Source organism: Abramis brama, assembly GCF_963993115.1.
Source record: "Abramis brama genome assembly, chromosome: 13".
Classification (NCBI taxonomy): domain Eukaryota; kingdom Metazoa; phylum Chordata; class Actinopteri; order Cypriniformes; family Leuciscidae; genus Abramis; species Abramis brama.
This window is the reverse complement of record NC_139975.1, coordinates 25,090,658-25,118,096: the sequence shown is the minus strand read 5'-3', so window position 1 is coordinate 25,118,096 and position 27,439 is coordinate 25,090,658. Positions and strand designations below refer to the sequence as shown.

At 38.0% G+C, this 27,439-nt stretch overlaps 1 protein-coding gene across 1 annotated transcript; it reads left to right on the top strand.

Moving 5' to 3' along the window:
• Window positions 1-25: 25 nt before the first annotated feature.
• Window positions 26-25,474, top strand: atp7a (ATPase copper transporting alpha). Its single transcript, XM_084132809.1, has 23 exons — window positions 26-654; window positions 1,636-1,762; window positions 3,671-4,160; window positions 5,881-6,564; window positions 7,970-8,194; window positions 8,393-8,556; window positions 8,640-8,801; window positions 9,135-9,211; window positions 10,137-10,359; window positions 10,495-10,728; window positions 11,952-12,043; window positions 12,276-12,403; window positions 13,601-13,755; window positions 15,384-15,518; window positions 16,985-17,179; window positions 17,266-17,448; window positions 18,474-18,684; window positions 19,329-19,475; window positions 19,759-19,901; window positions 19,982-20,185; window positions 20,609-20,726; window positions 21,997-22,099; window positions 23,976-25,474. The coding sequence occupies exons 2-23, from the start codon at window positions 1,643-1,645 to the stop codon at window positions 24,247-24,249; spliced, it is 4,467 nt and encodes a 1,488-aa protein (XP_083988935.1). The 5' UTR covers window positions 26-654; window positions 1,636-1,642; the 3' UTR covers window positions 24,250-25,474.
• The last annotated feature ends 1,965 nt before the right edge of the window (window positions 25,475-27,439 follow it).

Below are 27,439 nucleotides of genomic sequence, written 5' to 3'. Positions count from 1 at the left end.
AGTCTGTCGTCGATCACGTGACTCTGTGAAACCAATACACGCAAACGGGGGGGGCTTCCCGATTGTGTTGCGTGCCTCGAAGCTTTGGTGTCAAACGTAACATCACTAGGCTTTGTTACACACCTTGGAAAGCGGCCCGTAACAGCAAAATCCAGCCCAAAGTCGTGCAGTGTGACTGAGTGTGAGCTTGCCTTAACGTGGACGACGCGAACCTCCTACAAAGTTCTCATGCGTGCTGAGCGTAACGTTAGCTCCAAGACTACGCACTACTGAAGCTCTTGAACCTGCCACGACGTCTTGAACGTCTGCGCAGTTCCTGCGGCTGTTGATGTCCTCGAACACACTGGGAAAGATTTGCGGTCCGCGCGCCCGGATGATGATAGCCCAATATCCCGCATGGATTTAACAATATCCAGCAGGACACACTCTCCTGCTGTGTTTAGTCACTCATCACACATGTTAGTGTTGTGTTTTGTTCGATGTGGGCATGTTCTGAGGACGTGAGGTGCTCAAGGCTGCTAGAGATTAGGGAAAGTATATGTTAGCCAGCTAACTGCTGTCAGTGGGAAAGTGACAGTAAAACTTCCCTATTCAAGTCCTGTGAGGATTAAACCTGCTGTTCCAGTGACTCTGGATCATCACTTCGCATGAAAGGTAAAGAAATCAAGCTGTGTTGTGCTCTTCACGTCTGCTGTTTATGTTAGCTTCGGGACAGAGAGCTCAAACGAGGGACATGTTGACTAATGTAACTTAGTTAACTAAGTTTAAACAAATTAAACCTTATTGTGTTTCAGTAAATGCTAATTCGAATGTTTCCTAGATCATCTAATGTCATCAAGTGAGATAAAATATAAAATATAGTTTATTTGGAGTTTTGTTTATGATTTAGAAGTCTTGTTTTAATAGATAGCACCTCATGCTTGTGGAATAAGAATGGTGTAATATTGATTTATTCTGTTGTACGTTGCCTTAGTCACGTTCACACATTAGCATATAATATCTCCTGGAACTTCTGGAAGTGAGGCTTTAACTCGAATCTAATTGAAATGTATGTCAGTAACATTCAGTGGGTGTTTAGTGTGTTAATTGTTCTTTATAAAGAAAGCTAAGTCTGTTTTATGAGACTTTTATTAAAGTCTTGTTAACGGGTTATGTTTAAGACTAGCAAAAAGTACGTAGATGGTACCTTGAAAATATCTTGTTTTATATTTTCATTAGGGCTGTCAAATCGATGAATAGCATCTAACATAGAAGTTTGTGTTTATATAATATATGTGTCACTGTGTATATACACATATACTGTATACACACACAGACATATATATACACATACACAAACTTTTATGTTAGATGCGATTAATCGTGATTAATCGATTTGACAGCCCTAACATGTAATTGTTTTTCATAGTTTGCTTTTGCATTCCAAACATCCAGTAAAACTGGCCAGCAGAATCACTGAGTTTGGTCGTATTTGCTTCACTGTTTGTTGTCTAAAGTGTTTGCAAGCATGGGAATGACTGATGTTTGCTCTTGTGGGTCAGGAAGCTGCTTGTGTGTCCACTGTCCAGTGATTGACGCTTGCATGTTATTTTTGCCTACTCATTTGTACATGCCCTGTTTCCTCTTCTGTTCCAGAGGAGGAATGGCGTTGAGCACTAAACTGTGTCGTGTGACTCTGGGGGTCGAGGGCATGACCTGCGGCTCCTGTGTTCAGTCCATCGAGGGCCGGATTGGGGGTCTGCCAGGTGTCATTCATATACAGGTGAGAGTGACTTTAATGCCACCATGTCAAACAAACACAATAATGAGTGAGTGTAAATGTGATTACCTCTGTTATTATCTTTATATCATTTTTTTATGAATTATGAATTGTTGCAATTCTTGGTCGATTAACAAAAGAGTTAACTCTTCCTTGTGTGAGTTTCAAAATATACCAACAGTCTATAAGCATTTTCTTTTAGTGAATTAACATTAAGTCAAATATGTCTTGTAATGTCTGTATTATGTGTGTTTGTTGATCAAAAATACAGTAAAACTATAATATTGTGAAATATTTTACATTATATTTTATTTTTATGATTTAAAATGACTTAAATGTTTTCAACATTGATAATAATAAGAAATGTTTCTTGCGTATGAGATCATCATATTAGAATGATTTCTGGAGGATCATGTGACACTGAAGACTGATGATGCTAAAAATACAGATTTGATCACTGCAATAAATTACATTTTACAATATTAAAATGGAAATGAGTAGTAATTTGTTATAATACTTTACTCTGTTTTGTCTTCTATCAATATAATGGTTGTCAGCCACCCTGACAACTTTTAATAAACAATTTTTATAGATCACTATTATCATATCCAACTTCATTGATTGTATATATCTCTGAACTCATTACAAGTCCAACCATACAGTATGATCAGTTCGATGATGATTATGTACCTTTCCAGCTTATGGGCTTTTTATAATGATAATCAATGTAAATGTCATTCTTTATCCCTAAACAAACACATATAAATCTAGCTAAGCCACTGATTAAATTTCCAGGTGTCCTTTTTCCATGAATCATTGTATGAGAGGGCCTCTCTGGGTGGCTGACAGAGCAATCTGACCGCAATATATGGTGGTAATAATATTTACCAGAGCCTTCCCTCCAGCAACTGTCATGTAATTGAGGAAAGCCACTCGTATGTTGAACTTAGAGACACAGCCTAATTGTTGTAATTCGTCCTGCCCTTTCCCTTAAAACACAGTTACCCTGCAGACATGGGTCAAATAAGCAGATAATCTAATCCTTTGTTTGTCTAAGATGCCATTTTAACCTTTGAAAAGCAAACTGGTGGTATTAGTATTGACCAGTACTGTCAAATGCCAAATACTATAAATGTCTTTGTTACACACAGAAGCAAACAATATGGCTCTGTCTAAGCAAGCGGTCAATATACTGAGCACAAAAAAAGCAACTAGGAGTAGATTTGTGCCTATTGTGCGAAACAAACTTCCTGTTGTCTCTTCATGAGGATTTCAGGGTTTAAGGGTCATGTGATGATATGAGTGAATCATCAGTGTGAGCTGCCTGAGGGATCACATTGGCTTTATCGTTATGCGATGATCAGCAAAGCACATGCTTAAAGCAATTAAACAATAGCTATTTTTCACTAAATGTGGGTTAAGACTACATATAACAGAAGCTCATACTCAGAAATGTATCATAACAAGTTTGTTAGAAACATTAACTGGCGTTCCATACAATTTTTTTTTTATTGTTTTTGAAAGTCTTTTTTACTGCTCATTTTTTACTGCTCTACATTGAACATGTCCAAATCTCAGCTTCCTAGCTTGCTGGAAAAGTTCTCAAGAAAGTAATTTATATTAATTGTCGGCCTCTATGGGTGCTGTTGAGTGATTCACATAGTAGCTATCTGAACAATCATACATATCAACCATTTCAGTACAGCTGGAATCTGTAATAAACAGTCAGCATCCAGGACTGCAACTATCTGCTGGAAAATGAGGTGTTGTGCAACCAAGGCATGTGTGCCATTTATAGTTACTGGAACAATGGTGTTCTACGAGTAACTGTATGGCTTTTATTGGGCAATTTGACTAAATGTACTGTAATTGAGGACAGATTAGCACGTTATGATCTTTTTTGTGCCACAGGTGTCTCTGGAGCTGAGCAACGCAACTGTGACATATGACCACACTCGCCATAGTCCAGAATCCTTAGCAGAGGCCATTGAAGATATGGGCTTTGAGTCCAACCTGGCAAACGCTACGTCAACACCAGTTCAAACAGAAACCAAAGTATTCAGCAAAGCAGGCTGTAGCACAGACTCTGTCCAACAGGCGCGGAGCGCACTGGCCCAGGCGAAAGGGGTGCTTGAGACACAAGAGAGTGCTGATAACCAAAGCCTGGCTGTCACGTTTGTCCCGTCTCTGATCAGCGTGGAGCGGCTCGGGGAAGTGATGCGCTTCCTGGCTCCTGATGCTGCTTGCGGCCCAGCGCTCAGTCCACATGAAGGGCCGACTTCTCGCAGCTCCAGCGGGGTAGAGGCGGTGAAAATGCGTATTGAAGGAATGGTTTGTCTGTCCTGCACTACAACCATCGAGGGCAAGATTGGGAAGTTAAAAGGGGTTGAGAAGATTAAAGGTACCTTTGACATTTACCTTTGCTTGAGTAAAACAATCTCCATTGAACTTTAACATTTACTGGTGAATCGTGTCATGCATTAAGTTTACATGGTAAAATGAAGTTTAAACTCATTGACCTTGTGCTGTCAGTAACTGTTGATAAGAAATCAGATCTTACACAATCTATACATTTAGGTTTACATAATGAAGATGATCTCCACTTTCTCATATCTTGCTTAAAGATGCACAAGTTTTTTTTCCACTGAAAATATTTTATCCCTACATAAATCATAGTACTTTGGACAAATGTTTAAATTATGCTAGACAGTGACAGTGTACAGTCCTCTAGAAGTTTATACTACATAAGATGGGTCGCCCCCTGTTTTTCATTGTTTTACATGGTTACGTTCTCCAATTTATGGTGGGTCTGCCATGTTGAGATCACGTGACCAGCTGAGTAGAACTTTATAATCCTTTAACTCTATTATCAGACCATTTTAAAATAAATATGCCGGCATAGATAAGTGACAAGTATGATTTCTATTGGACATTTTTTATGTCACCAGTGACCGAAAAGTTACTTTGTCATGCTACACTAATGTTGTCATGATACTGGAATTTCTAACTTTGATAATACCTTGAAAATATCGTTATTCAAAGGCTTTTTTGATACCACAGGGAAAAATTGCCCCAACATTAAGGGCATACAATTTTTACCAATTTCTAATTTCATTTACTTTTGACCATAGACAAAGTATTATTATTAGCTTATACTCTGCAGTTTGAGATTCCTCATGCCCGACAACTCTAAGAGATATTATATAATAATAATAATAATAAAATATTATTATTATTATTTCTAAGGCATGCACTGTAAAATAAAATAATTAAAACCTTTTCAAATATTCAGAGTCAGTAAGTTTTGGAAAACCTGTTTTTATCAGCCCTATGTTGTATCCATTCCACACCGATAGGTGTCAGTATAAATTCAAAGGCCATTGTTGTCAGTCAGCAATACATAAACAAAAATTATTTAAAGGCGCAGTAAGTGATTTCTGAGAATCATTGCTGAACACTGTTGATATTTGAAATCAACCCAAACAAACACACCCCTCCCTTCGTTGCTCCTCCCTCAAAATACACGAACACGCAATGCAAGAGTGGATGTCCTTTTATCGTAGCTGAAGCAAAGCAAATTAAAGCTCAGCAAAAAATAAAGAGAAGATGACAAATGAACGACAAGGAAGATCAACAAATTTACATACAGTACACAAGTATCCAAGCAAGAGTTTGTTGTTAGTCGCCAGCAGCACACACTCAAAACCATGTTACTCACGTATGGAGCAGAAACAAAGCAACCTCTGTGTCCATTTTCAGGCCTTCCTGCTTATGTCTCTCCAGCTCTGGAAATCTTTTCTAATATTAACGTGGATCCTAAAGCTCTTGCCTGATCATAGCCCTTCTTTTTCCAGTGATATTCCTCTGAGCTTTTCTCTTTTGTAATGTCTCTCAGCCATCTCTCTTTCTACGGTCTTTCTTCAAATCTCCCTCTTGCTCACTCTCTCTCCTCCCCCATCATGAGTGTATACGCCCCCTACTGCTGATTGTAGCCATGTTTGGTGTGGTGTCCGATCCACTTTCAACAGTGTATTTCAGAAATTGCTTACTGCACCTTTAAGATGAGTGTAAACATATTCTTCCTGAGTATTGATTTTGGTTTTGTCCATGCTTTTTTTCAGTCTCTCTAGATTCCCAGGAAGCCACTGTACTTTACCTGCCTTATGTCACCACGGTGGATGAGATTGTGAAACAGATCGAGGTGGCTGGTTTCAAAGCCATTGTTAAGGCCAAACCTCGGCAGTTAAAACTTTCGGCTAGTGAAGTAGAACGTTTGCTCAGCTCTCCCAAAAAGACTGCCTCCTCTCCTGAGGAGAAGGTTTCTGAACCGTCCACGGACTCCACGATCACTACACTGATTCAGGTTACAGGAATGCACTGCAAGTCTTGTGTGGTAAATATTCAGGACAATATATCCAAGCTGCCTGGAGTGAGTTCCGTTGTTGTGTCCTTGGAGAACAGGCAAGCTTCAATTCAGCACAACCCAAAACAAGTTTCAGCAGTGGAGCTACAGAAAGCCATTGAGGTCCTTCCTCCAGGGAATTTTAAAGCTATTATCCCAACTTCCCCAGAGCCAAGCTTCCTCCAGCCTCTGGTATCAGTAGCAGAGATCCACATTGAGGGCATGACCTGCGGCTCCTGTGTTCAGTCCATCGAGGGCATGATCTCCCAGAAGAAAGGAGTGAGATCAGCCCAAGTGTCACTAGCCAATCATCAGGGAACTTTTGAGTATGACCCTTTAGTGACTTCCCCTGAAGAGCTGAGAGAATCCATAGAGGACATGGGCTTTGATGCTTTTCTGCCTGGTAAATATTCTGTATGCCTTCACTACTGACAGTTATACAGTAGGCTGGTTAACAGTTTTACATTGTCCCATTTATGGTGCTTTTTTGTCTTAAATACCTCTGATGCAGCACTTCATATAACAAACCTGAATTGTAAGATTGGAGAATAACTTGGTGAATCTGAGGCATCAAACCCAGTCGGTTTTGAACCAGGTGGATTTTGAATGCAACTTCCAAATAAGTGTCTGTCTGGTAATTAAGTAGAATGAATATTGTGGGTAAAAAAGGGTTAGTTCACCCAAAAATGTAAATTCTGTCAAACCCATGTGATTTTTTTCATCATTGAAACACAAACGAAGATATTTTTTAATGTAATCCGTTTAAAAAGATTTCTTTCCCTCCATTGAAATGCATTCCACTAAAACATTGATGCTTCAATGTCTTCATAAGGACATCATAAAGAAATCCATAATCACTTCATATGATGAACAGATTAAATTTAGGTTTATATTCACATATATACAAATTGATCAACGCACATACTGTACATAGAGCTCATCAAATATGGCAAACACTGAAGCTCAAACATGCTTGCTTGATGCGTGAGAACCAATGAGGTTTGCTTTTGTGTGTCAGGCAAGTACATTTGCGATTACGTTTACCATATTTGAGCCATGACTGCCACTGGTGCCCCCTCAAAAAAAAAAGAAAAAAGGTACAGAACATCTGGTGAATTTCATGTCCTGGTAATATTTCACCACACAGAACAAAATGACACACAGAGAGTAAAGTCTAGTTTAGGGATTTTAAGATTTTCTGGCATTGTCACTCTATTGTCATTACAGTGAAGCACATTTCCTTCCCATTTCCCAATACTGGGAATGTGTATTTCATGTGTTTTTCATGTGTATTTCATGTTTTATTTTGGGGGTTTGTTACAAGTTACAGAAATGCAAGTCATCATGATGAAATCAAATCTGCATAAACTAAAGGCAGTACAGTAAATACTACAATGATGTGTAAATGTATATATTAGTGTTTCAGTAATAAGAATTGGTAAGAATGCCATAATAGTTCTTCTAGGTGAACTTTTTTTTTTTTTTTTTTTTTTTTAATTATGTGGTGGTGAAATATAAGCCACATATGTTCTTGACAGGTTTTTTGATTCACCCAATAACAATATTTGAACATTTGTGTTGTTCTGTTAGCATTTGACTGTACTTTGCAAAGCTGTATAGTTTGCCTTTGCCCTAACTGTATATGATCACTGAGGGAGTTCTTTAAATTTAAGAAGGCAGGGCAATATCACACACGCACAGCATCTATATAACCAACTAAACTGTTGTCTGATTACTTTTCCTATGTCCTAAATTGCCATTTCCACTGAAACCAGGTCACTTTTAACTTTGTTCTGCCATTTTTACAGAGACAAATTCATTGGTGCCTTCAGCGGTTAAAAGCCCATCGCCACCAGCGCCGTCTGTCCGCAGCTTATCATTATCTCCAGTCTGGTCAGCTGTGAAAGAGATTGAAGCAGAGAGTGATGCTGAACCTTCAACAAACACTATTTCCAAATGTTTCATCCAGATTGGAGGAATGACCTGTGCCTCCTGCGTGGCCAACATTGAGAGGAACCTCAAGAATGAGCATGGTAATCCAAATCAAAATAATGCTAGATTATATTTACACACAGTGATGGTGTGTAAAATTGATCAAACAGAATCTGTATCTCTGTTACAAAAAGCAACAGAGCAAATGTCATATTAATTGGTAGATTGCTAGATATGCAAAGGGTCTATGAATATATAAGTGTGGTTGTAATTAATTTGCCATTGTCTTTCTTCCACAGGTGTACACTCCGTTTTGGTTGCACTGATGGCCAGTAAAGCCGAGGTTCGATACAGCTCCTCGATCATTGATCCTCAGAGAATAGCAGAGTTTATCCGAGAGCTCGGCTTCACTGCCACAGTCATGGAGAATTACGACGGCTCCGATGGAACCCTGGAGCTTGTGGTATGTTAGCAGGTCCTATTGTTGATTTTTGACCAATTTTTCTATCAACAAAAGTTTGTGGACATCGTGTCTCTTTTCATCAGGTCAGAGGGATGACATGTGCCTCCTGTGTTCACAAAATTGAGTCTAACTTGATGAAGCATAAGGGCATCCTTTATGCTTCAGTTGCCCTGGCAACTAATAAAGCCCACATCAAATATGACCCAGAAGTGACCGGCCCTCGAGATGTAATCAGATGGATCCAGGTGAATTCACATTCATTTTCATGTGAATAAATATGTTCAGATGTACGTTAAGCTTTGTTCCAAAACCTAGTGAGCTGCCTACATAGACAGCATTTTAGTTTAGCAGTTTGCTAACAAAAACTCTACTGTGAGTCAATTGTTTGTTTTACATAAGGAGCCCTGTTTTGAGTTGCCGTTCTGAATCAGTCACTTATTAAGTTCAGTGTCTGTTTATCATGTTTAGGAACAGAGCTATAAATAATATTGTAGAGAGCTATAAATAATATTGTGGGGAACCAAGAAATTTGTTTTGTAGCATGTTCTTACATGAACTTCCCTATTTTTGATGAACAGAACATGGGATTTACAGCCTCTCTAGTGAAGAAAGATCGTCCTGGAAGTCACTTGGATCACAGCCGGGAGATCCAACAGTAAGTAAATGATAAAAATCTGTTTTTAAAGTGCCCCTATTATGCTATTTTAAAGGTTCCTAATTTTGTTTTGGAGGTTTCCTACAAGAAGCATCAAAGGTCAACAAGCAGTTTAATTTGATCATAATATACATTGCAGCATCACCTCTTTTCTCACAGTGTCTGAAACGGTTCAATAAATTATGTAAACCCCTTCCTTCCCGAGACCCTACTCTGCTCTGATTGGTCAGATGGCCCAGTCTGTTGTGATTAGTCAACCACTTACAGCATGTGCCGGAAATGAAACACTCATTACCATATCTGAAGTTCAGCTCCGGATCTTCCTCAGTACTTGATACACAGTGATACAAACTGTAACAATGGCGCCGGTTTTACCGTATCAGTTCCAGCCTACATCCATTCCTCAACCTTTGGAAGTGCTGCAAAGTGGATTTGTATTCGCAGCATTGAAAACAGCGTCTTCTCGACATGTCGACAACACAAACCACACTCTTACAGTCTCAGCTACAACTACAGTGTTTGAGGGTCAGAGTAGATGCTGTTCACGGGCAGCCAATAGGCTGGCATTATGCAAATGTGTTACAAACCTATGTAGTTTAGAGCAGGAAGTTTGTTGTCAGACAGTTTAGACTCGGTTCTTTCTTTTGGGAGACAATAACTCTTTGATCTTTGAAACTTTGCAGACCTTTTATATTCACAAACAGCTACATAATAACACACTACGTGAAAGGTAATATCTGAAAAAGCATATAGGGGGCACTTTAAAACAGGATTACCTAAAATAAGAATCATGGAATTTCAACATAACCCTCTTTGTTGCTTTGAGTTTTCTTTTTTTTTGCCTTGATGTCCATTACCTCTTGAAGGAACACAACTAATGTCTTTCTTTTGACCTGTGTGCATAAGTTTTGCTGTTTTCTCCTAGGTGGAAAAGATCGTTCCTCATCAGTTTGTTTTTCTGTGTGCCTGTTATGGGCATGATGATCTATATGATGATCATGGATCACATGATGGACATGTCCCACCACCATAACATCACATTCGATGACAGAGAGAAGTACCACTCCACCATGTTCCTGGAGAAACAGCTTCTGCCAGGCCTCTCCATCATGAACCTGATCTCATTCCTCTTTTGTGTCCCTGTGCAGGTTGGTTACCAGCCAGTTTGACTTTTATCAATGTACTGTGAGAGGAAAATGTCTCACTTTCTATATTTAAATTCTTTGTCTACCTTAAATATGCAAATACTTTTACTGAATGGTATCTGTTTTTTCTCTCTGCAGTTTATCGGTGGGCGGTATTTCTACTGTCAAGCCTACAAAGCTGTCAAGCACCGGACGGCCAATATGGATGTGCTGATTGTACTGGCAACAACGATCGCATTCACGTACTCTTTGGTGATTCTTCTGGTTGCCATGATAGAGAGGGCAAAGGTGAACCCCATCACCTTCTTTGATACTCCACCCATGCTGTTTGTTTTCATCTCGCTGGGCAGGTGGCTGGAGCAAATAGCAAAGGTGAACAAGCTTTTCCAGTTACACAAGTTATTCGTCTTCCTGCTTGTAATATTATCTCTGAAAGTGCCCCTATTACGCTTTTTGGATATCACATTTCATGTAGTTTGTGAATGTAAAAGGTCTGCAAAGTTTCAAAGCTCAAAGTGGATAAGTGGAGTTACTGTCTCCCAGAAGAAAGAACTGATTCTAAATTGCCTGAAACAAGTTGTCAGGAATTCCAGTCTTACTTCCTGCTTGAAACTGTAGGTTTGTAACAAGTTTACATAATGCCAGCCTATGGTCTTCATTGGCTGCCTACAAACAATGTCTACTTTAACCATCAAACACTGTAGTTGAAGCTGAGGCCTGGAAGAGTTTAGTTTGTGTTGTCGACATGTCGAGAAGATGCTGTTTGGGCCGTCTGACCAATCAGAGCAGAGTAGGCTCTCGGAAAGAAGTGGTTCAGAGAGATTAAATCCCTTATCGAACAGTTTTAGACACTGTTACCCCTTTTCCACCAAAAAAGAACTGGTTTCGGAACTGGTGCTGGTTCAAAGTTGGTTCAACTTGCAAACCTTCTCAGAACCTGTTTGTTTTTCCACTGACCAGAGAGCCCAGTGAACAACAACGTTACGTCACTGTGTACGTTGCCATACGTCTTAGCTTTCCCAGAAATGCTTGTGCCAACTTCAAGCATAACAATTACAATGGTGGACTACATCGTCTTTCTGCAAATGTTTCTCCTGGCTTTGCGATCCTATATTGGGTCAGAAGAAGACGTTTAGAACACATTTGTGCTGCACATCTGGATTACTATAGACGGAGGTTACGTTCGAGAAGAAGTTCGACAATAACCCCGCCCCCAGCCCCCGACGTAAGCATGACGTGATAAAAGAACGGTTCTAGTCCAGCAAAGAGTTGGTGCCGCTTTGGAACCAATTTTCCTGGCCGAGAACCGGTTCTTTGGCTGTCGAAACACAAAGAACTGGTTCGCGAGAGTAGGCACCGGCTCCGAACTGGCACCAGCACTGCCTTGGTGGAAAAAGGGGTATGTGAGAAAAGACGTGATGCTGCAATGTATATTATGAGAAAATTATAGTGTTTTTTTTACCTTGGATGCATGTAAACCTATTGTGGGAGACCTCCATAACAAAATTAGGAACCTTTTAAATAGCATAATGGGGCACTTTATTTTCCTGCATTGTTCTGCACTAATGTTGATGTGGTTTTGTCTTTAATCGCAGAGTAAGACTTCTGAGGCTCTGTCCAAGCTGATGTCTTTACAGGCGACAGAGGCCACTGTTGTTACACTGAATGATGATATGTCTGTGTTAAGGTTTGTGCGACTCCTGTGCTGTGTAGTTTGTGTTTCCTTTCAACAGAAATTACAGCTGACTTTCTTCCACATATGACCTTGTGTTATCTCTCTCTCTCTCTCTCTCTCTCTCTCTCTCTCTCTCTCTCTCTCTCTCTCTCTCTCTCTCACTCTCACTCTCACTCTCACTCTCACTCTCACTCTCTCTCTCTCTCTCTCTCTCTCTCTCTCTCTCTCTCTCTCTCTCTCTCAGTGAGGAGCAGGTGGATGTTGAGCTGGTGCAGAGAGGAGATGTTGTGAAGGTTGTGCCTGGAGGGAAGTTTCCAGTGGATGGCCGAGTAATTGAAGGACACTCCATGGCAGACGAGTCTCTCATTACGGGTTCGGCAGGACAATTTTCTCCTTACTAACAGGATGATTGTTGTGTATTCCATATACAGTGACGTCCAAAAGTCTGAGGCCACTAGTAAAAATAAATCTCTTTTGCATTTTGTGAAGTTTTTCACTCTAAATGATATTAGCAGCATTAACATTTTTATGAGAATTATTTGTTGAATGTTAAAATGTATTTCTATGTTGCCTTTCTACTTCAATGAGATCATCTCTAGAGCCACTGGCATTAGAAAATTCGATGTTAATTTTATCTAGTATGATTTGAAAAGGAAGTGCAAGATTTTTGGAACAATGGAGGCAAGAACATCTGCCTTTTTCTACAAAATAGCGTAATGTCAAAAATGTGCTTTTTTGAAGAAATAATGTGTTGAACCTTAAAGGGATAGTTCACCTAAAAAAAAATTCTGTCATTAATTACTCACCCTCATGTCGTTCTAAACCCGAAAGACTTCCGTTCATCTTTAGAACATAATTGAAGATATTTTTAATGAAATCTGAGAGATTTCTGTCCCACCACTGAAAGTCTATTTGCCTAAAACTCGTATAAGAGTTTGTAAAATAAAGAGTTGTTAAAATAAATCAATATGAATGATTGGTTTAATCCTAGTCTTCTGAAGAAACACAATCACTTTATAGTATGAACAGATTTCGTTCAAATTTGGTAAACGGAAGCTCAGACATGCTTGCTTGACTTGCGATAACCAATGAGATTCATTATCGCGTCACGCAGCATGTTTGAGCTTCCGCAAGAACCGGTGAGGTTTGTCAGATGAATGAAAGTCTAATGGGTTTGGAATGACATGAGGCTGAGTAAATGATGATATAACTTTTATTCTTGAGTGAACTAACTCTAAATGTTTCTTACTTAATTTACATCAACGTTATTTTGAATGTGTTTTGTTTTTCTGGTATTCAATACGTTTTAAATCCCTGATCTTCAGTGTGCTCTCAGACATCTCAGTGGATAATTAAATTCCCATAGGCTTTTGAGGGAGTCGAGCCTTGATCAGGGCTAATGATCAGATTTGCATACGATGGTTTGCTCTTTTGACTTGGGCCAGTAAGTAACCACATAGCAATGGCCAAGCAATCCAGATATTTCAGTGTAATGTTTCTTCCCTTCATTTTCCAATTTGTGCAGTCACTGCACTGTGGTGGTCTAATGATGTGTGTCTTGTGTTGTAGGTGAAGCCATGCCTGTCACTAAGAAGCTGGGGAGCACCGTTATCGCTGGCTCTATCAATCAGAACGGCTCTCTGCTGATCAAAGCCACTCATGTGGGCACAGACACCACCCTCTCTCAGATCGTCAAACTGGTGGAGGAAGCACAGACTTCAAAGGTGCGACTGTCAGCTCGGCTTCTGCTGTCATATCATGTCTTTTGATGATAACAGCTTCTGATTCTTCAGATTATCACAGATCAATGCGTCCTATTTTTGTTCCTTTATATTATCTATCTGTCTGTCTGTCTGTCTGTCTGTTGTTAACTATATACTTGAATCTGTCTGTCTGTCACTACTATTCTGACAGAATCAGTAATAAAAATAAAAACATTAAATTATTAAATTTAAAAATAATAAAAACATTAAATAAATATTTAATAATAACCAATAAAAATAAATTAAATGTCTAATAATAAAAACAGGACCAAGGATATGCAGTGTAGTCTACCGTTCAACAGTTTGATGATTTTTATTTATTATTATAAAAAAAAAAAAAAAAATTTAAAAGAGAAAAGTATACAATAATAGTTAAGTTCAGCGAAATTTCTAAAAGTTTCCACAAAAATATGAAGCAGCACAACTGTTTTTAACATTGTTAATAATAAGAAATGTTTCTTGAGCAGCAAATCATCATATTAGAATGATTTCTGAAGGATCATGTGACACTGAAGACTGGAGTAAGGGGCTGTTCACGTCACATCTTTTGCATACTCAGATTTTTTATTTTAATTTGTAGATGCATGACAAGCGTGCTCATAATAGAGAGCGAAGCTGTCGCAACCGGTGTTTTCTCTGTGTTTTCTCTGTGAATGGCCCTTGATGGCCTAATGATTCTGAAGATTCAGTTTTGCTATCACAGGATTTTAAATTACAAATTAAATTACAATAAACTACATTTGAAAATATACTCAAATAGAACAGTTTAATTATAATGATATTTGAAAATATTACGGTTTTATTTGTGATAAATGCAGCCTTGGTGAGAAGATAATTCTTTCAAAAATATTTTAAAATCTTGCCAAACTTTTACTGTAGAGTATGTATTAATTTATTGCTAATCCCTATTTTCCAATATACACAGCCAGTCTAAAGTTTGGACATACTTACTATTATTGTGGAAAAAACAAAACAATAATGCAGTAAAAAATATGAAATATCACAGATGGAAGTATAAATATTATTATTAGTAACCAAAATGTTACACTATTCAAAATTCTTTTTTTGGTACAAAACATTTTAGCATAAGCTTTAAAGGGATAGTTCACCCAAAAATGAAAATTATGTCATTAATTACTCACCCTCATGTCGTTCCAAATCTGTAAGACATTCGTTCATCTTCTGAACACAAATGAAGATATTTTTAATGAAACCTGAGAGATTTCTGTCCCTCCATTGACAGTTAACGCAACTACCACTTTCAAACCCAAGAAAGGTAGTAAAGGTAGACATCATTAAAGTAATCCATGTGACTCCAGCGGTTTAACCTAAATTTTAACACGAGTGCTTTGTTTGCACAAAAAACCCCACATAATTTACCACTTTATTTAAAAAAATATTAATCTCCAATGCGCGTTCATGCAACAACATCTGCTGTCAACACAAACGCCTACGCTATGGTGCTCTCATGATTGTTTAATATCGAGAGAAACAAATTCATTGACGTTTGACTGTTAGTGTGTGTGTTTTTAATCCAGTATACTGCATCAGCTTTGGCCTATATAACCTTTTTTAAACTTTCCGATCAGGCTCCCATCCAGCAGTTTGCAGATAAGATCAGCGGCTACTTTGTCCCGTTCATCGTTGGGATCTCCTTCCTGACTCTCGTAGTCTGGATTCTGATCGGCTTTGTGAACTTTCCACTCGTGGAAAAGTATTTCCCTGTGAGTGAAACCCGTCTCTGTACATTCGTGTTCTTCTGTGGTTCCTCAAATCCTTCCAGAATGCCATCATTTTAATTTTTAATTACATTTTTTCTCTAAAGTCCACTTATAATGTAAGCCAAGGTTTCTTTAGGTTTCAATAAGCTTTGTTTTGTGAATATTTGTGTTGACATGGTACATTGAACTTTTTGGTAACACTTTATTTTACAATGTCCTTGTTACATATGTTACATGTACTTACCATAGTAATAACAGTAAATTATGCATAATTACATGCAAATAACCTTCAACCAAATCCTAATCCTACCCTAACCCTATTCACCTTATTCCGGAAGTAGCACTGGGTGGCGCCATCCGCGTAATCTCACTTCCTGGTTTAGCTACTTAGCGCTTTGTTTGCCCTGGTCCAATCTGTTATCTGTCTTGATATAAGTAGATATAGACTATAATATTATAGCCAAATGCGTTGGCCTATGGTTATTAACAACTGCTGCAACGTACTAAAGTACATTTCACTTGAAGCTTTTGAAACAATGCCACAATCAAATTATTTAATAGCTGTGTCTTTCTAATAGCTATTACTTAGTTATGAAGATGTGCACAAACACTACTACATGTAAAGTTTGAAACATTATTACACCACAGTTTGTTTGCTTAATCACCAGATACATTTGCAGTGTATAGCCAACAGATGAGAAAAAAATAGACACGAACTGGTGTAGAAAGAAAGTAGAGCCTCAACTAGATGAACAAGAGGGTAACGTTAGCTTAGCTAACTGCTAGCTGCAATTTCTTATGGTTTGATCTCTAACACAAGTAATGGCTGTAAAATAAATCCAGCGACTGAATTCTAGAGGACCATAGCTTTCAAACAAGGTATAGCATGCGTATGTGTCCTGTAGTGAGACCATTACAACATTAGATGTTTGTGGCTAATGTAGGCTAAACACTACACATCGGCCGGGCTGCGATCAGACAGGCAGACGGGTCATATAAACACCTAAAAGTCGTTTAAAAATTACCCCGAGAAACAGTGCATTGCTGTGCTGTTGGTACACACGTACATAGCACATTTGGCACAAATTAGCTTATCTTATGTGACATTTTATCAGTGAGACTTCTCTGCAGTTCTCCTCGAAATTGAATGAGGGTCCGCTAAACCGGAAGTTGGTTTACAACGGAAGTACTGGACAGAAGTAAAAGTGGGCGGGGCGGAATAAGGTGAATAGTAAGTACATGTAATTGCTTAATATTACTCAGTACTTAAATATATATTTACACTAACAATGACACCTTAAAACAAAGTGTAACCAACTTTTTTATTTCAGTAGAGCAAGAAAAATCCTGTTTTCCGTGATGTGTCCCTTTTAAAATATTCATACTGGAGGGTTCAGGTCCTTTTAAACTAGGCCAGGTTTACACTTTCTCTCTGAACACATTGAAATGATGAATGTCTCTCTCTGCAGGGTTATGATAAGAACATCTCAAAGGTAGAGACCATCATCCGCTTCGCCTTCCAGGCCTCCATCACTGTCCTGTGCATCGCCTGCCCCTGCTCGCTGGGTCTCGCCACCCCCACAGCGGTAATGGTGGGAACAGGGGTGGGAGCTCAGAATGGGATCCTCATCAAGGGAGGAGAGCCGTTAGAGATGGCACACAAGGTCAGAGATGCTCCGGGCTAGAGATTTTAAGCTAAAGTAGTTGCGGAAGAAGACCATTTTTTTTTAAAATCTGTCTGCGCTTTTAGATTCAGTCTGTGGTGTTTGATAAAACCGGCACCATTACATATGGAGCTCCCAAAGTGGTCCAGGTGAAGATGCTGGCAGAAGGGAATCGGATGCCACGCTCCAGACTGTTGGCGATCATTGGCACCGCTGAGAATAACAGTGAACATCCGCTGGGTTCTGCCATCACCAAATATTGCAAACAGGTCCGTTTGACTTACTGGCGTGATGTTGCGTTACTTACAGCCTGTGGTGGGGTTTATAAGTTACATTAAGTTAGACATTAAATTAAAATATAATAATATGCAATGGTTGTACAGCATCATTTACGAAAACAGAAAAGCCATTAATACTTTTTTTTAAACAATTTAATTTGTATTATAGTCAGTTAATAAAATCATATAGCTATGTATGTAAAACTATGACATATGAAGATCATTTTAATTTTCAAACTGTTGTCAAATGATATGAACTTTACTGTTAATAATAAAATATTTTCTTTTCTGTGGCTTTATAAGCACATTTTATTGATCTTTTTATTTAAAAATTACAGTACATTTTTAAGCCATAATTGTCATTACCGAAGTGTGTCTGCATTAGATGTGAAACATACCAAAAGTTTATATATTGTAAGTTTATAAATATATAAAAAGTTATATATTTAAACCGATTTACACTATCCTTGAAAAGGTCAGTCAGTAAGAGAAATAAATGTTTTAAGAAATTAATACTTTTTTCAGCAAGAATGCATTCAATTGATCAAAAGTGACAGTAAAGACATGTTACGAAATATTTCTATTTCAAATAAATGCTTTTCTTTTGAAATTTCTATTTAAAGAAGCCTGAAAAAAATTGTATCACAGTTTTCACAAAAATATGAGGCAGTACATTGATAATAATGTTTCTTGAGCAGCAGATCATCATATTTGAATGATATCTGAAGGATCATGTGACACTTAAGACTGGAGTAATGATGCTGAAAATTCAGCTTTGATCACAGGAATAAATTACATTTGACAATATATATATAAAAAAACAAAACAGTTCTTTTAAAGTGTAATAATATTTCACAATGACATTTTTTTGTAGTCTTCCTTCAAAGTAGCCTACAGCTTGTGTTGGGGTAATTACATTAAGTATAAACGGTTCTCATATTGATGCTCAAACGCTCCTCTGAATTGCACGAGTCTTTATTTGGCATTTGGATTCACAATGGCTCTTCTGTGTTCAGGACTTGGGTACGGAGTCTCTTGGCACCTGTACAGATTTTCAAGCTGTGCCAGGTTGTGGGATCAGGTGTCTGGTCAGCAACACAGAGAACTTGCTGAAGAGAGAGGACAGTGACAGTGAGGAGAACCAGCGTAACGCTGTCCTGATTCAGATCAGCGATACCAGAGCCCACAGCAATGAACACCCGCTCATCATGGACCCACAGCCACTCGGTGAGTGTCACATGACCGTAGGGATGCTCATAATTAACTGGTTAACCATCAACCGACAGTAAGAATCAGTTAAATGGTCTAAAAAGTAACTTTTCAAGATATTTTAAAACATTTGCTGCATGGTTAAAAAATATGCTACACATAAAATTGCATTTTTGACAGGGAAAAAAGCAGATAAGTCGCATTTTATTATTACATTCAGCAATAATGTAAAGTACTGGTAAATAAAGCGAAATGTATACAAACATTATAAACATAGCTATAAGCTATTTTAGTTCCTCTCAGTCCACAACAAATCCTCTAAAATTAATAGTAACAGCAAGAATGGAAATTTTAAGTAGATATACTTACTGGCAAGCCAAAACGAATTAATTTAAAGCGCAACTGAAACAGAAACCGGCATTGGGCTCACGTAGACAACCTCACTCATTTGGCGCGAATTCAAATGTTTCTATATTCGCAATGAATTTGGATGCTAAACTATTATTTATTATGTAAACTAGGCTTTGAACTTCACTCACAAAGACACTGACATGTTGTGTGTGCATGCGCGTTTCCTTATATATGGCGTTTTCCATATATAGAGTTTAATTACAAGAGTCTTGGCTTTGAATGGTCTGGTAAGGGTATTTTGTCTGTTTCAGCTGTAGTGCAGACGTCCTCGTACACAGTGCTGATCGGGAACAGAGAGTGGATGAGGAGGAACGCGCTGCAGGTGCGAGGAGATGTTGATGAAGCCATGATGGAGCATGAGAAGAGAGGACGCACTGCAGTGCTGGTGGCTGTGGACAGTGAGTGAGACCGGGTTATTTTTGTCCCTGGAACAGGCACATGCTGTAGTTTTCACAGGCTGTGGCCTAATTTAAAGGCTGTTAGTTGTTTTACATCTTCCATTTACAACAGATAATATGTCAACACAAGAGAAACAAATGTTTGTTACGCCATTTAATGTGGTTTTTAATTGGAATGGAGGATAATAACTGAATATAACTACATAATAAACAAATAAAAGTAACTGTTAAATAGTGCTCAGTGTTTATTTTGAGGATGTGTGCTGTTCTGTTTTATTCTCAGATGAGCTTTGTGCCATGGTGGCCATAGCGGACACCGTGAAGCCTGAGGCCGAGCTGGCTGTCCACACACTTACAGCAATGGGGCTGGAGGTCGTGCTGATGACTGGGGACAACAGCAAAACAGCTCGAGCTATCGCGGCCCAAGTAAAGGACACTTTCATGTTCCCTCGAATAATAATCGTACACATGCAGCAGCGAATTTTAGCAGCGTTTTTTTGCTACAGGTGGGCATCAAGAAGGTGTTCGCAGAGGTCTTGCCTTCTCACAAAGTGGCGAAAGTGAAGCAGCTCCAGCAGGCGGGAAAACGCGTGGCCATGGTGGGCGACGGAGTGAATGACTCCCCCGCACTGGCCATGGCAGACGTTGGCATTGCAATAGGCACGGGCACAGATGTTGCTATCGAGGCTGCCGACGTGGTGCTTATCAGGGTATGAACACTTATGGCCTGATTACATATCTTGACATTATATTGGTAACACTTTACAATAAGGTTCATTAGTTAACATGAGTTACATGAACTAATAATGAACTGCACTTATACAGCATTTATTCATCTTTGTTAATGTTAATTTCAACATTTACTAATACATTATTAAAATCTTGTTAACATTAGTTAATGCACTAACATGAACAAACAATGAACAGCTTTTTTTTTTTTTTTTTTTTTACTAATGTTAACAAATACAGTAACAAATGTATTCCTCATGGTTAGTTCATGTTAGTTAATACATTAACTAATGTTTACTAAAGAACCTTATTGTAAAGTGTTACCATTATATTGTTTGTTACCTATATTGTGCATTCAACTGAAGGCTTTGTGATTAATTTTGCCAAATCTTTGTTTGAAACAGAATGATCTTCTTGATGTTGTTGCGAGTATCGACCTTTCTAAGAAGACCGTAAAAAGAATCAGAATCAACTTTGTATTTGCGCTAATCTACAATCTTGTGGGGATTCCCATTGCTGCAGGTAAGAGCAACTAAACCATACAAGACTACTAGATAAAACAAGTATTTCAGTATTATTGGCACTTTCCTCAAATAGTGTACAAAACAGGGCCTGAAACGCTCATAAATGAAGTCAGCAAATGGTGTGAGTATTTTGTTTTAGCATTTTCTGTTAATCTTCAGAAAATGTTGATTGTGTTGAATTAAATTAAACGATTAAATTAGCAGTTTTTTCTATTTGTTTTACACCACTATTCAAAAGTTTGGGGTCGGTAAGATTTTAAAAGAATTATCTTCTCCTCACCAAGGCTGCATTTATTTGATAAAAAAAAATACAGTAAAAACAGTAATATGTGAAATATTATTATAAATTTAAGATAACTGTTTTCTATTTGAATTTTGTTTTTAAATGTAATGTATTCCTGTGATCAAAGCTGAATTTTCAGCATCATTACTCCAGTCTTCAGTGTCACATGATCCTTCAGAAATCATTCTAATATGATGATTTGATGCGCAAGAAACATTTCTGATTATTATCATCAGTGTGGAAAACACTTGTGCTGCTGCTTTTTTTTGTGTGGAAACGATTCTTTGATGATACTAATATTCTAATATGCTAATATTCTTAGCATACTGTAGTAATATTGTACAAGTGTTAGTTTGTAGACATTTGATGTGTTTAAATCTAGCTACTTTTCATTGTAGGTTAATATTATGTTAGATAATAGTTTATCAAACATACCAAGTAGGTCTCACAAAAAAGGAAAAGATTTCTTTGAGGTGAAGGTCTATGGGCGGGTAAATGTATGGACTTTTTTTGATCTAATGGACAAAATAAGCGTGCACAATTTACATAAGAACGCGGCCAGAGATGACGGAAAAGTATACATAGAGCATCAGCTTTTGTTTCTGCTCTGACAGCCGCAAGACTCCACCGAACGCTGTGAGTGTGTGTTAGAAATCAGGAATGGTGAGAGAGAACATTGTGCGTTTTTTGTCTTAAACCCAAACTTGGGTCTTTCGCTGACAAAGTTTAAATCCTGTCTGTCTAGCGCACTTCCCATAATGTTTAAGCAATAGGTCAGTAGACGGTCTTTTGTGGCTGTTTGAACGCATTCGACCACATGAGCGTTTACACTATGAAAGCAATCCGGTCTAATGCGTTTTCAACTACCTCTGAAAGTGGACAAGCCAGTTTACACCTGTATTTAGCGTCGTCCACCTGTGATCCGATTAACCAAAACGCATCTTAATAGCAGGTGTGTAAGTGTGTATTATTGATTTGTTTGCAGGTGTGTTTATGCCTGTGGGTTTGGTGCTGCAGCCCTGGATGGGCTCTGCTGCTATGGCTGCCTCATCGGTGTCTGTAGTGCTGTCCTCGCTTCTACTGAAATGGTAAACCTCTCAGATATTAACACCAGACTGTAAACTAGGTTAATTTTGTAACATGTTTTAAACATTACTAACAGGGCTGATTATTTTGATGCAATTTTAAGGCAAGACACTACAGGCAAAAACTTTTTTTACATGCACACAATTTTCACATGCAGTGTTAACCTCGGTAGCGCTTGCACCAAACTTTACAGTTTTATTCCCATCTATATTCCGAAGGCTTTTACAGAGGGTTTTGTTCATATATAATTTGCCTGATTGCTGCTTGTCTGTTGACAGTTTTATCACTCCAGATATATGGAGTGATGAGAAGGGATATCAAAAATTCCCTCTGTAAAAACCTTTAACTCTAGTATGTAAAAAGAATAAAACCAAGTTTTAACCTAACTTTACTCAATGTTCAGATTTCTGTTCTGGAAATGTATGCAAACTAGTGCGTATTTATTAAGATAATGCCTCATTTGCATATTCAAAAAACATAACATTTCAGAAAACTTGTAATACAAACAATGTTTGCGATTCTTAATGTAATCAGTCAACTGGGTAAGTATGGTGATGTCTGTTTTAAAAAAAATAATAATAATTACCCAATTTTCCTGGGGTGTCTTGCTTTAATCAGCAGTATTTTTGGTGTTTTTCTTTTTTAGATATTTTAGAGAGGATCTATTATGCTTTTTTTTAGATTTTCAACTTTCTCTAGTGTGTAATGCTGTTTGAGCATGAAAGGGTCTGCAAAGTTAGAAAAAACAGTCACTCCAAAGGGAGCTATTCTCTATATCAGTCGGCACTGTTTCTTGAACTCGATTGCCTCGACGCCTCGATTGTAGTCTTGAGTTTTCTTCCAGGAACACGTCACAATATTCCTCATTTAAATAATTCCAGCCCAAGGCACATGCAAAATATAGGGGGTGAGTATGGGATCAATTTCCCGCCTAAAGTGTTGCAGCCACGGATCAAAAAATAATAAGCGTGAATCAAAAATTTAAAAACACATGTAAAAATATATTGCACAAACTGAAAAAAATAATGCAAAATTATCAGAATAGTAAACAACGTGGTCACGGATCAAAATATAATAAGCGTGAATCAAGAAATAACAAGCATGAATAAAAACTTTAAACGCGCACAAAACTTAAACTTATGGTCATGCTTTCTTAAAAAGTATGTTTTCCTTGGTTTTATTACTCTGTACTTTGTGTTCTCTTGCATTTTCTGCTCATATTTTACTCTTCTGTACGCTTGTGCTGTTTTTCTCTTCGCTCTTCTTTCTATGTTCTGCGCTTGCTTTCCCAAATGTTGCAGTTCCAGTTTCATGTAAATTAGGGCGGGCTTAAGTGTCACCATTGGTCCACTAGTTCTAGATCGACAGCTACTCCTCTAGCCAATCAATCGAAGAGGGGAGTTGACGTCACACCAGTGCGACTCGTGGCTACTGATGCTTACTTATACAGGGGAAGACGACAGTTTAATTTAACTTTACAATATTGTATTGTAATATTTATTATTTTTTGATCCGCGGCTGCAATACTTTAGGCGGGAAATTGATCCCATAGGTGAGGCCTGGTTGAGTTGAGTTAGTAGTAGACATTTCTGAAACACGCTTGAAGCCGCTGACCAATGATCCAGCCGACCAATCAGAGCACATTATGCTGTTTTGAAGGAGGGGCTTCACAGAGACAGAAACTAAACAGAGCGTTACTGACAGACTGGGAAGAGAGGTGCTGTGACAATGTAAAATATGTGAAAATAATGTGAGTTTTAAATATTCAAGCATGAAAACGTATTCTAGTAGAGCCCAAAAACAAAATCAAGACTTTGTAAAAAGGTGTAACAAAAGGCCTCTTTAAGATAATATGACACTCATTTCCTGTTTCCGCAGTTACACTAAACCCACCGCTGAGAAGCTGGAAAGACGACTGGGTGAGGCGAGAAAGCATGGCAGCCTATCGGATGTCAGCGTTCACATCGGCATGGGAGAGCTGCGTCGGTCCTCACCCAAACTCAGCCTGCTCGACCGCATCGTCAACTACAGCCGGGCCTCCATCAACTCGCTCCGCTCCGACAAACACTCCATGAACAGCATGGCCCTCAGCGAGCCCGACAAGCACTCTCTGCTGGTGGGAGACGCTCACTGCGAGGAGGAGATGGTTTGAGCGTCTCAGGCCTCGCTTTACCTCAGTGCCTGTAGACGAGCAGGATCTGTGTCAAAGCCCAAATTCAATGAGGTTCCTCATGAATAAGACCACAGTTGTGCTCTCACTGTGATGCTGCATGAATCCGCCTTCGCAGCTTCGATTGTCCGGCCAGTTCAGCGTCACTATTGTAGAGGCTTTCTGACATGCTGTTTACATTGAGTTTGATATTCTCGCTGGCAAATTTACGACGACAATCAATGCAAGTAAAATCAACTACACTGCTGATTGTCTTCAAGTTTTAAATCCATTTTATTTTTGTGGAAATGACCATTTTAGAGTGATTTATTTTGTTTTATGGTAATGATTAAGGGGATATTTATTACATCATTTATTTATAGTATTTTATGTACTTTTTGTCGGACATGAAGGATTGTGAAGATTTCTTTAAAATGCGAACAAATGAACTTACTTTTCTAAGGCCGTTTTGGCCGCACATAGTGTCCTTGACTGAGTTTTGAGATGCAGTACATTCCAAAGAAAGCAGCGTTTCTGTTTCTCAGAGGGATCGGTTACAATCAGGAATGATGGGGCCACAAATTAATAACCAAGAAAAGGCTAAACCATTATAAGCCTCTGTAAGAGGTTCAGCATATTCATTTTCAATGTTCAGCAAATTGTTTGTATCACTTTAGCTGCCTTTGCTATATTTAAATGTGCACTTGCTCTTGTCAAATTTAGCTTTTAAATGCAGTTTTTTTTTTTGCTGGTTTCACTTTATTTTAAAACCCAGTGCTCTGTGTGAACCAAGACTGGCATTTAATGAGCGGAGCACGTCTGTATACAGCCGTTTGTGCATTAAAGCCCTTAACAGATACATAAACATGAAATGTCTCTGCACAACCTGAATCAGGTTACTGAAGTACATTACTGACTTCAACATTTTGAGCTTTTGAAATATTTAGAAAATTATCCAAAATATAGAAAAAGTTATCCAGTGGAAGTTTTGTTACTGTATTATTCGAGGTCAATTAAGTGATGCAGTGTTCAAACGAAACAAGTGCACTCATTAGTAAGTAATGATTAGTTGCTGCTTGTTTTTGCAAAATGTGTCCAAGTTGGAGTGACTGTGTAAACATCCTGAAATTTATGCTGTTGATTGTTTCACCAAGTGTGGTCCTGGACAATTATTATTGTAGTTTTGCATCATATTCTTTAAATAAACAGACACTTTTCAATTAGCTAACATTCATCCAGGTCTTTTTTCCAGTGTGAGAGGATTGTTGATTTAGATACAAATGTGCACTTTCCCACGACTTGCATAAACGTTTCCATTCATATGAAAAAATTATGATAAACAACTTGAATCTCCTTTTTCATCAATAGTTTGCTGCAAAGTTAAATGTTGACTTTCTTTTGCAAACCCTCTTTTAGACTTTTTTTGGTCTGTGAACTTTTGCTCTACAAACACATGAAGACAAAATGTGTAGGTCTGACTAATGTATACTTGTTGAAATAGAAAACAAACATCATTATTTTTTAGAATTAGTGAAGAACGATGAGCTACAAAAAAAAGTTATTCTTCACCTATCAGCATCACTATTGTGATGAGTGTGACAAACAATTCAAGGAATGAAACACGAAAATTGTCCAAAGAAGCTGGAGTGAAGATGCATGCCATTTCTGATTGATATTTAAGAGATTATCAGATGTAAATATTAGGCTTTACTTTGATTTTGTATTTCTGAATTGCTCTTGTTCACTTGGTTTGAAAATGACTTGTGTGAGCTGTGCTTCATACATCGCTACACATTTGAGGAGACAAATCTTTTTGCCAACAACATTTTAAACGTCGCTAATGCGATCACACCTTAAGAATTTGTTTTTTAATATATATTTCAGAGTAATACTGATGTTTTGTTTTAGTTTTCTTACATTTAAGCAGTCATGAGTTTTGAGTTTCAAGTCAATGGAGTTCATAATGGTAATTCTAATATATGTTCTTATAAATTTCATTTATTTATACATTCAAATAGAATTTCTCATGAATATTGATAGAAATATATATTTTCTTGCATCACTAGTTTTTTTTTATTTATAAAAAGGGGGTAAATTAAGTAATAGCCTACTTTTGGCAAAACTCAGCACTGGACAAAAACTCGAGCGGTGAGTGAATTCTAACTTAAACACCTGTGATTGGCCATTGCGTTCAAGAAATCAACAAACATGTCTGCGATTGGCTACATTTCTCACCGCTTTGAAAACACGTTGTAAATGGAATTCTCCGGAGCGCAAACACTACCTCTGGTAGGTTTACTACCTCTTTTTTCGCTAATATGCTTTTTATTTTATTTCTTTTACAAAGGAAACAGACCAGCATTCATGTGCAGCTTTTCCCAAAAGCAATCAGAACAGAAGCAGCAGAAGGCAGTGGTTTGAGTGAGAAAATCACACGCTATCAAGTCCGTCTCCCTCCAATCATCAATATGAAAGATGTTTCCCAGCAACATTCAACTTTATAATGTCGTTTGTCTTTAACATGTTCCTACTGTTTTATAGAAATAATAAAAAATAATTCGTGTTATTTTTAGTTATTTTTTAAATTGGTGTCATGTTAACCTTTTCAACATAAATATCTTCAATAGGTAGGCCTGTCTGTTATGGAGATCATCCGACCTACCAGCATTTTTATTTTTGTAAAGCCAGCGTCCATCATGCTGCTTTTGATTCCAGTAGTTTACAAAGGTAATTACTGTTTTTTTTTTAGAAGCATGTTATGTTGATTCTATAGGTCTTAAAAATAAATAGGCTAGATAAATAAATTAACAGAATAAAATAATAATAATAAAAAAATCGAAATTTAGTTTCCTACCAAATTAGCACTAAACATGGAGAGAAAAAAATGTATACGACCACTTAAACCTACTACTTGTGAAAAATGTAACGTTAGCCTACCAGAGCGATACAAATTAACTAAACAGAAGATGACATGCGAACTCCCTCCCTGCGCATGTAAGACGGTGTTGATTGTTTTTGTTATTTAGGAATTATTTTTAGTGTTACATAACAGTTAATGTGTTATTAGATACGTTTGTTCACCAGATGCACACTTTTGCGCGTGCACTCCGCTACCCTCCGCCGTGCACGCGCCGCATCCTTCACTCATCGCGCGCTCGTGTGGTGTGCTGGTCTTGGAGAAGAGAAGGATAAC

Coding starts and splice junctions, on each gene's coding strand:
- atp7a (XM_084132809.1), top strand. CDS start 1,643: ATGGCGTTGAGCACTAAACTGTGTCGTGTGACTCTGGGGGTCGAGGGC. Junction 6,565..7,969: donor CTTTGATGCTTTTCTGCCTG/GTAAATATTCTG, acceptor CCATTTTTACAG/AGACAAATTCATTGGTGCCT. Junction 8,802..9,134: donor ATGTAATCAGATGGATCCAG/GTGAATTCACAT, acceptor TTTGATGAACAG/AACATGGGATTTACAGCCTC.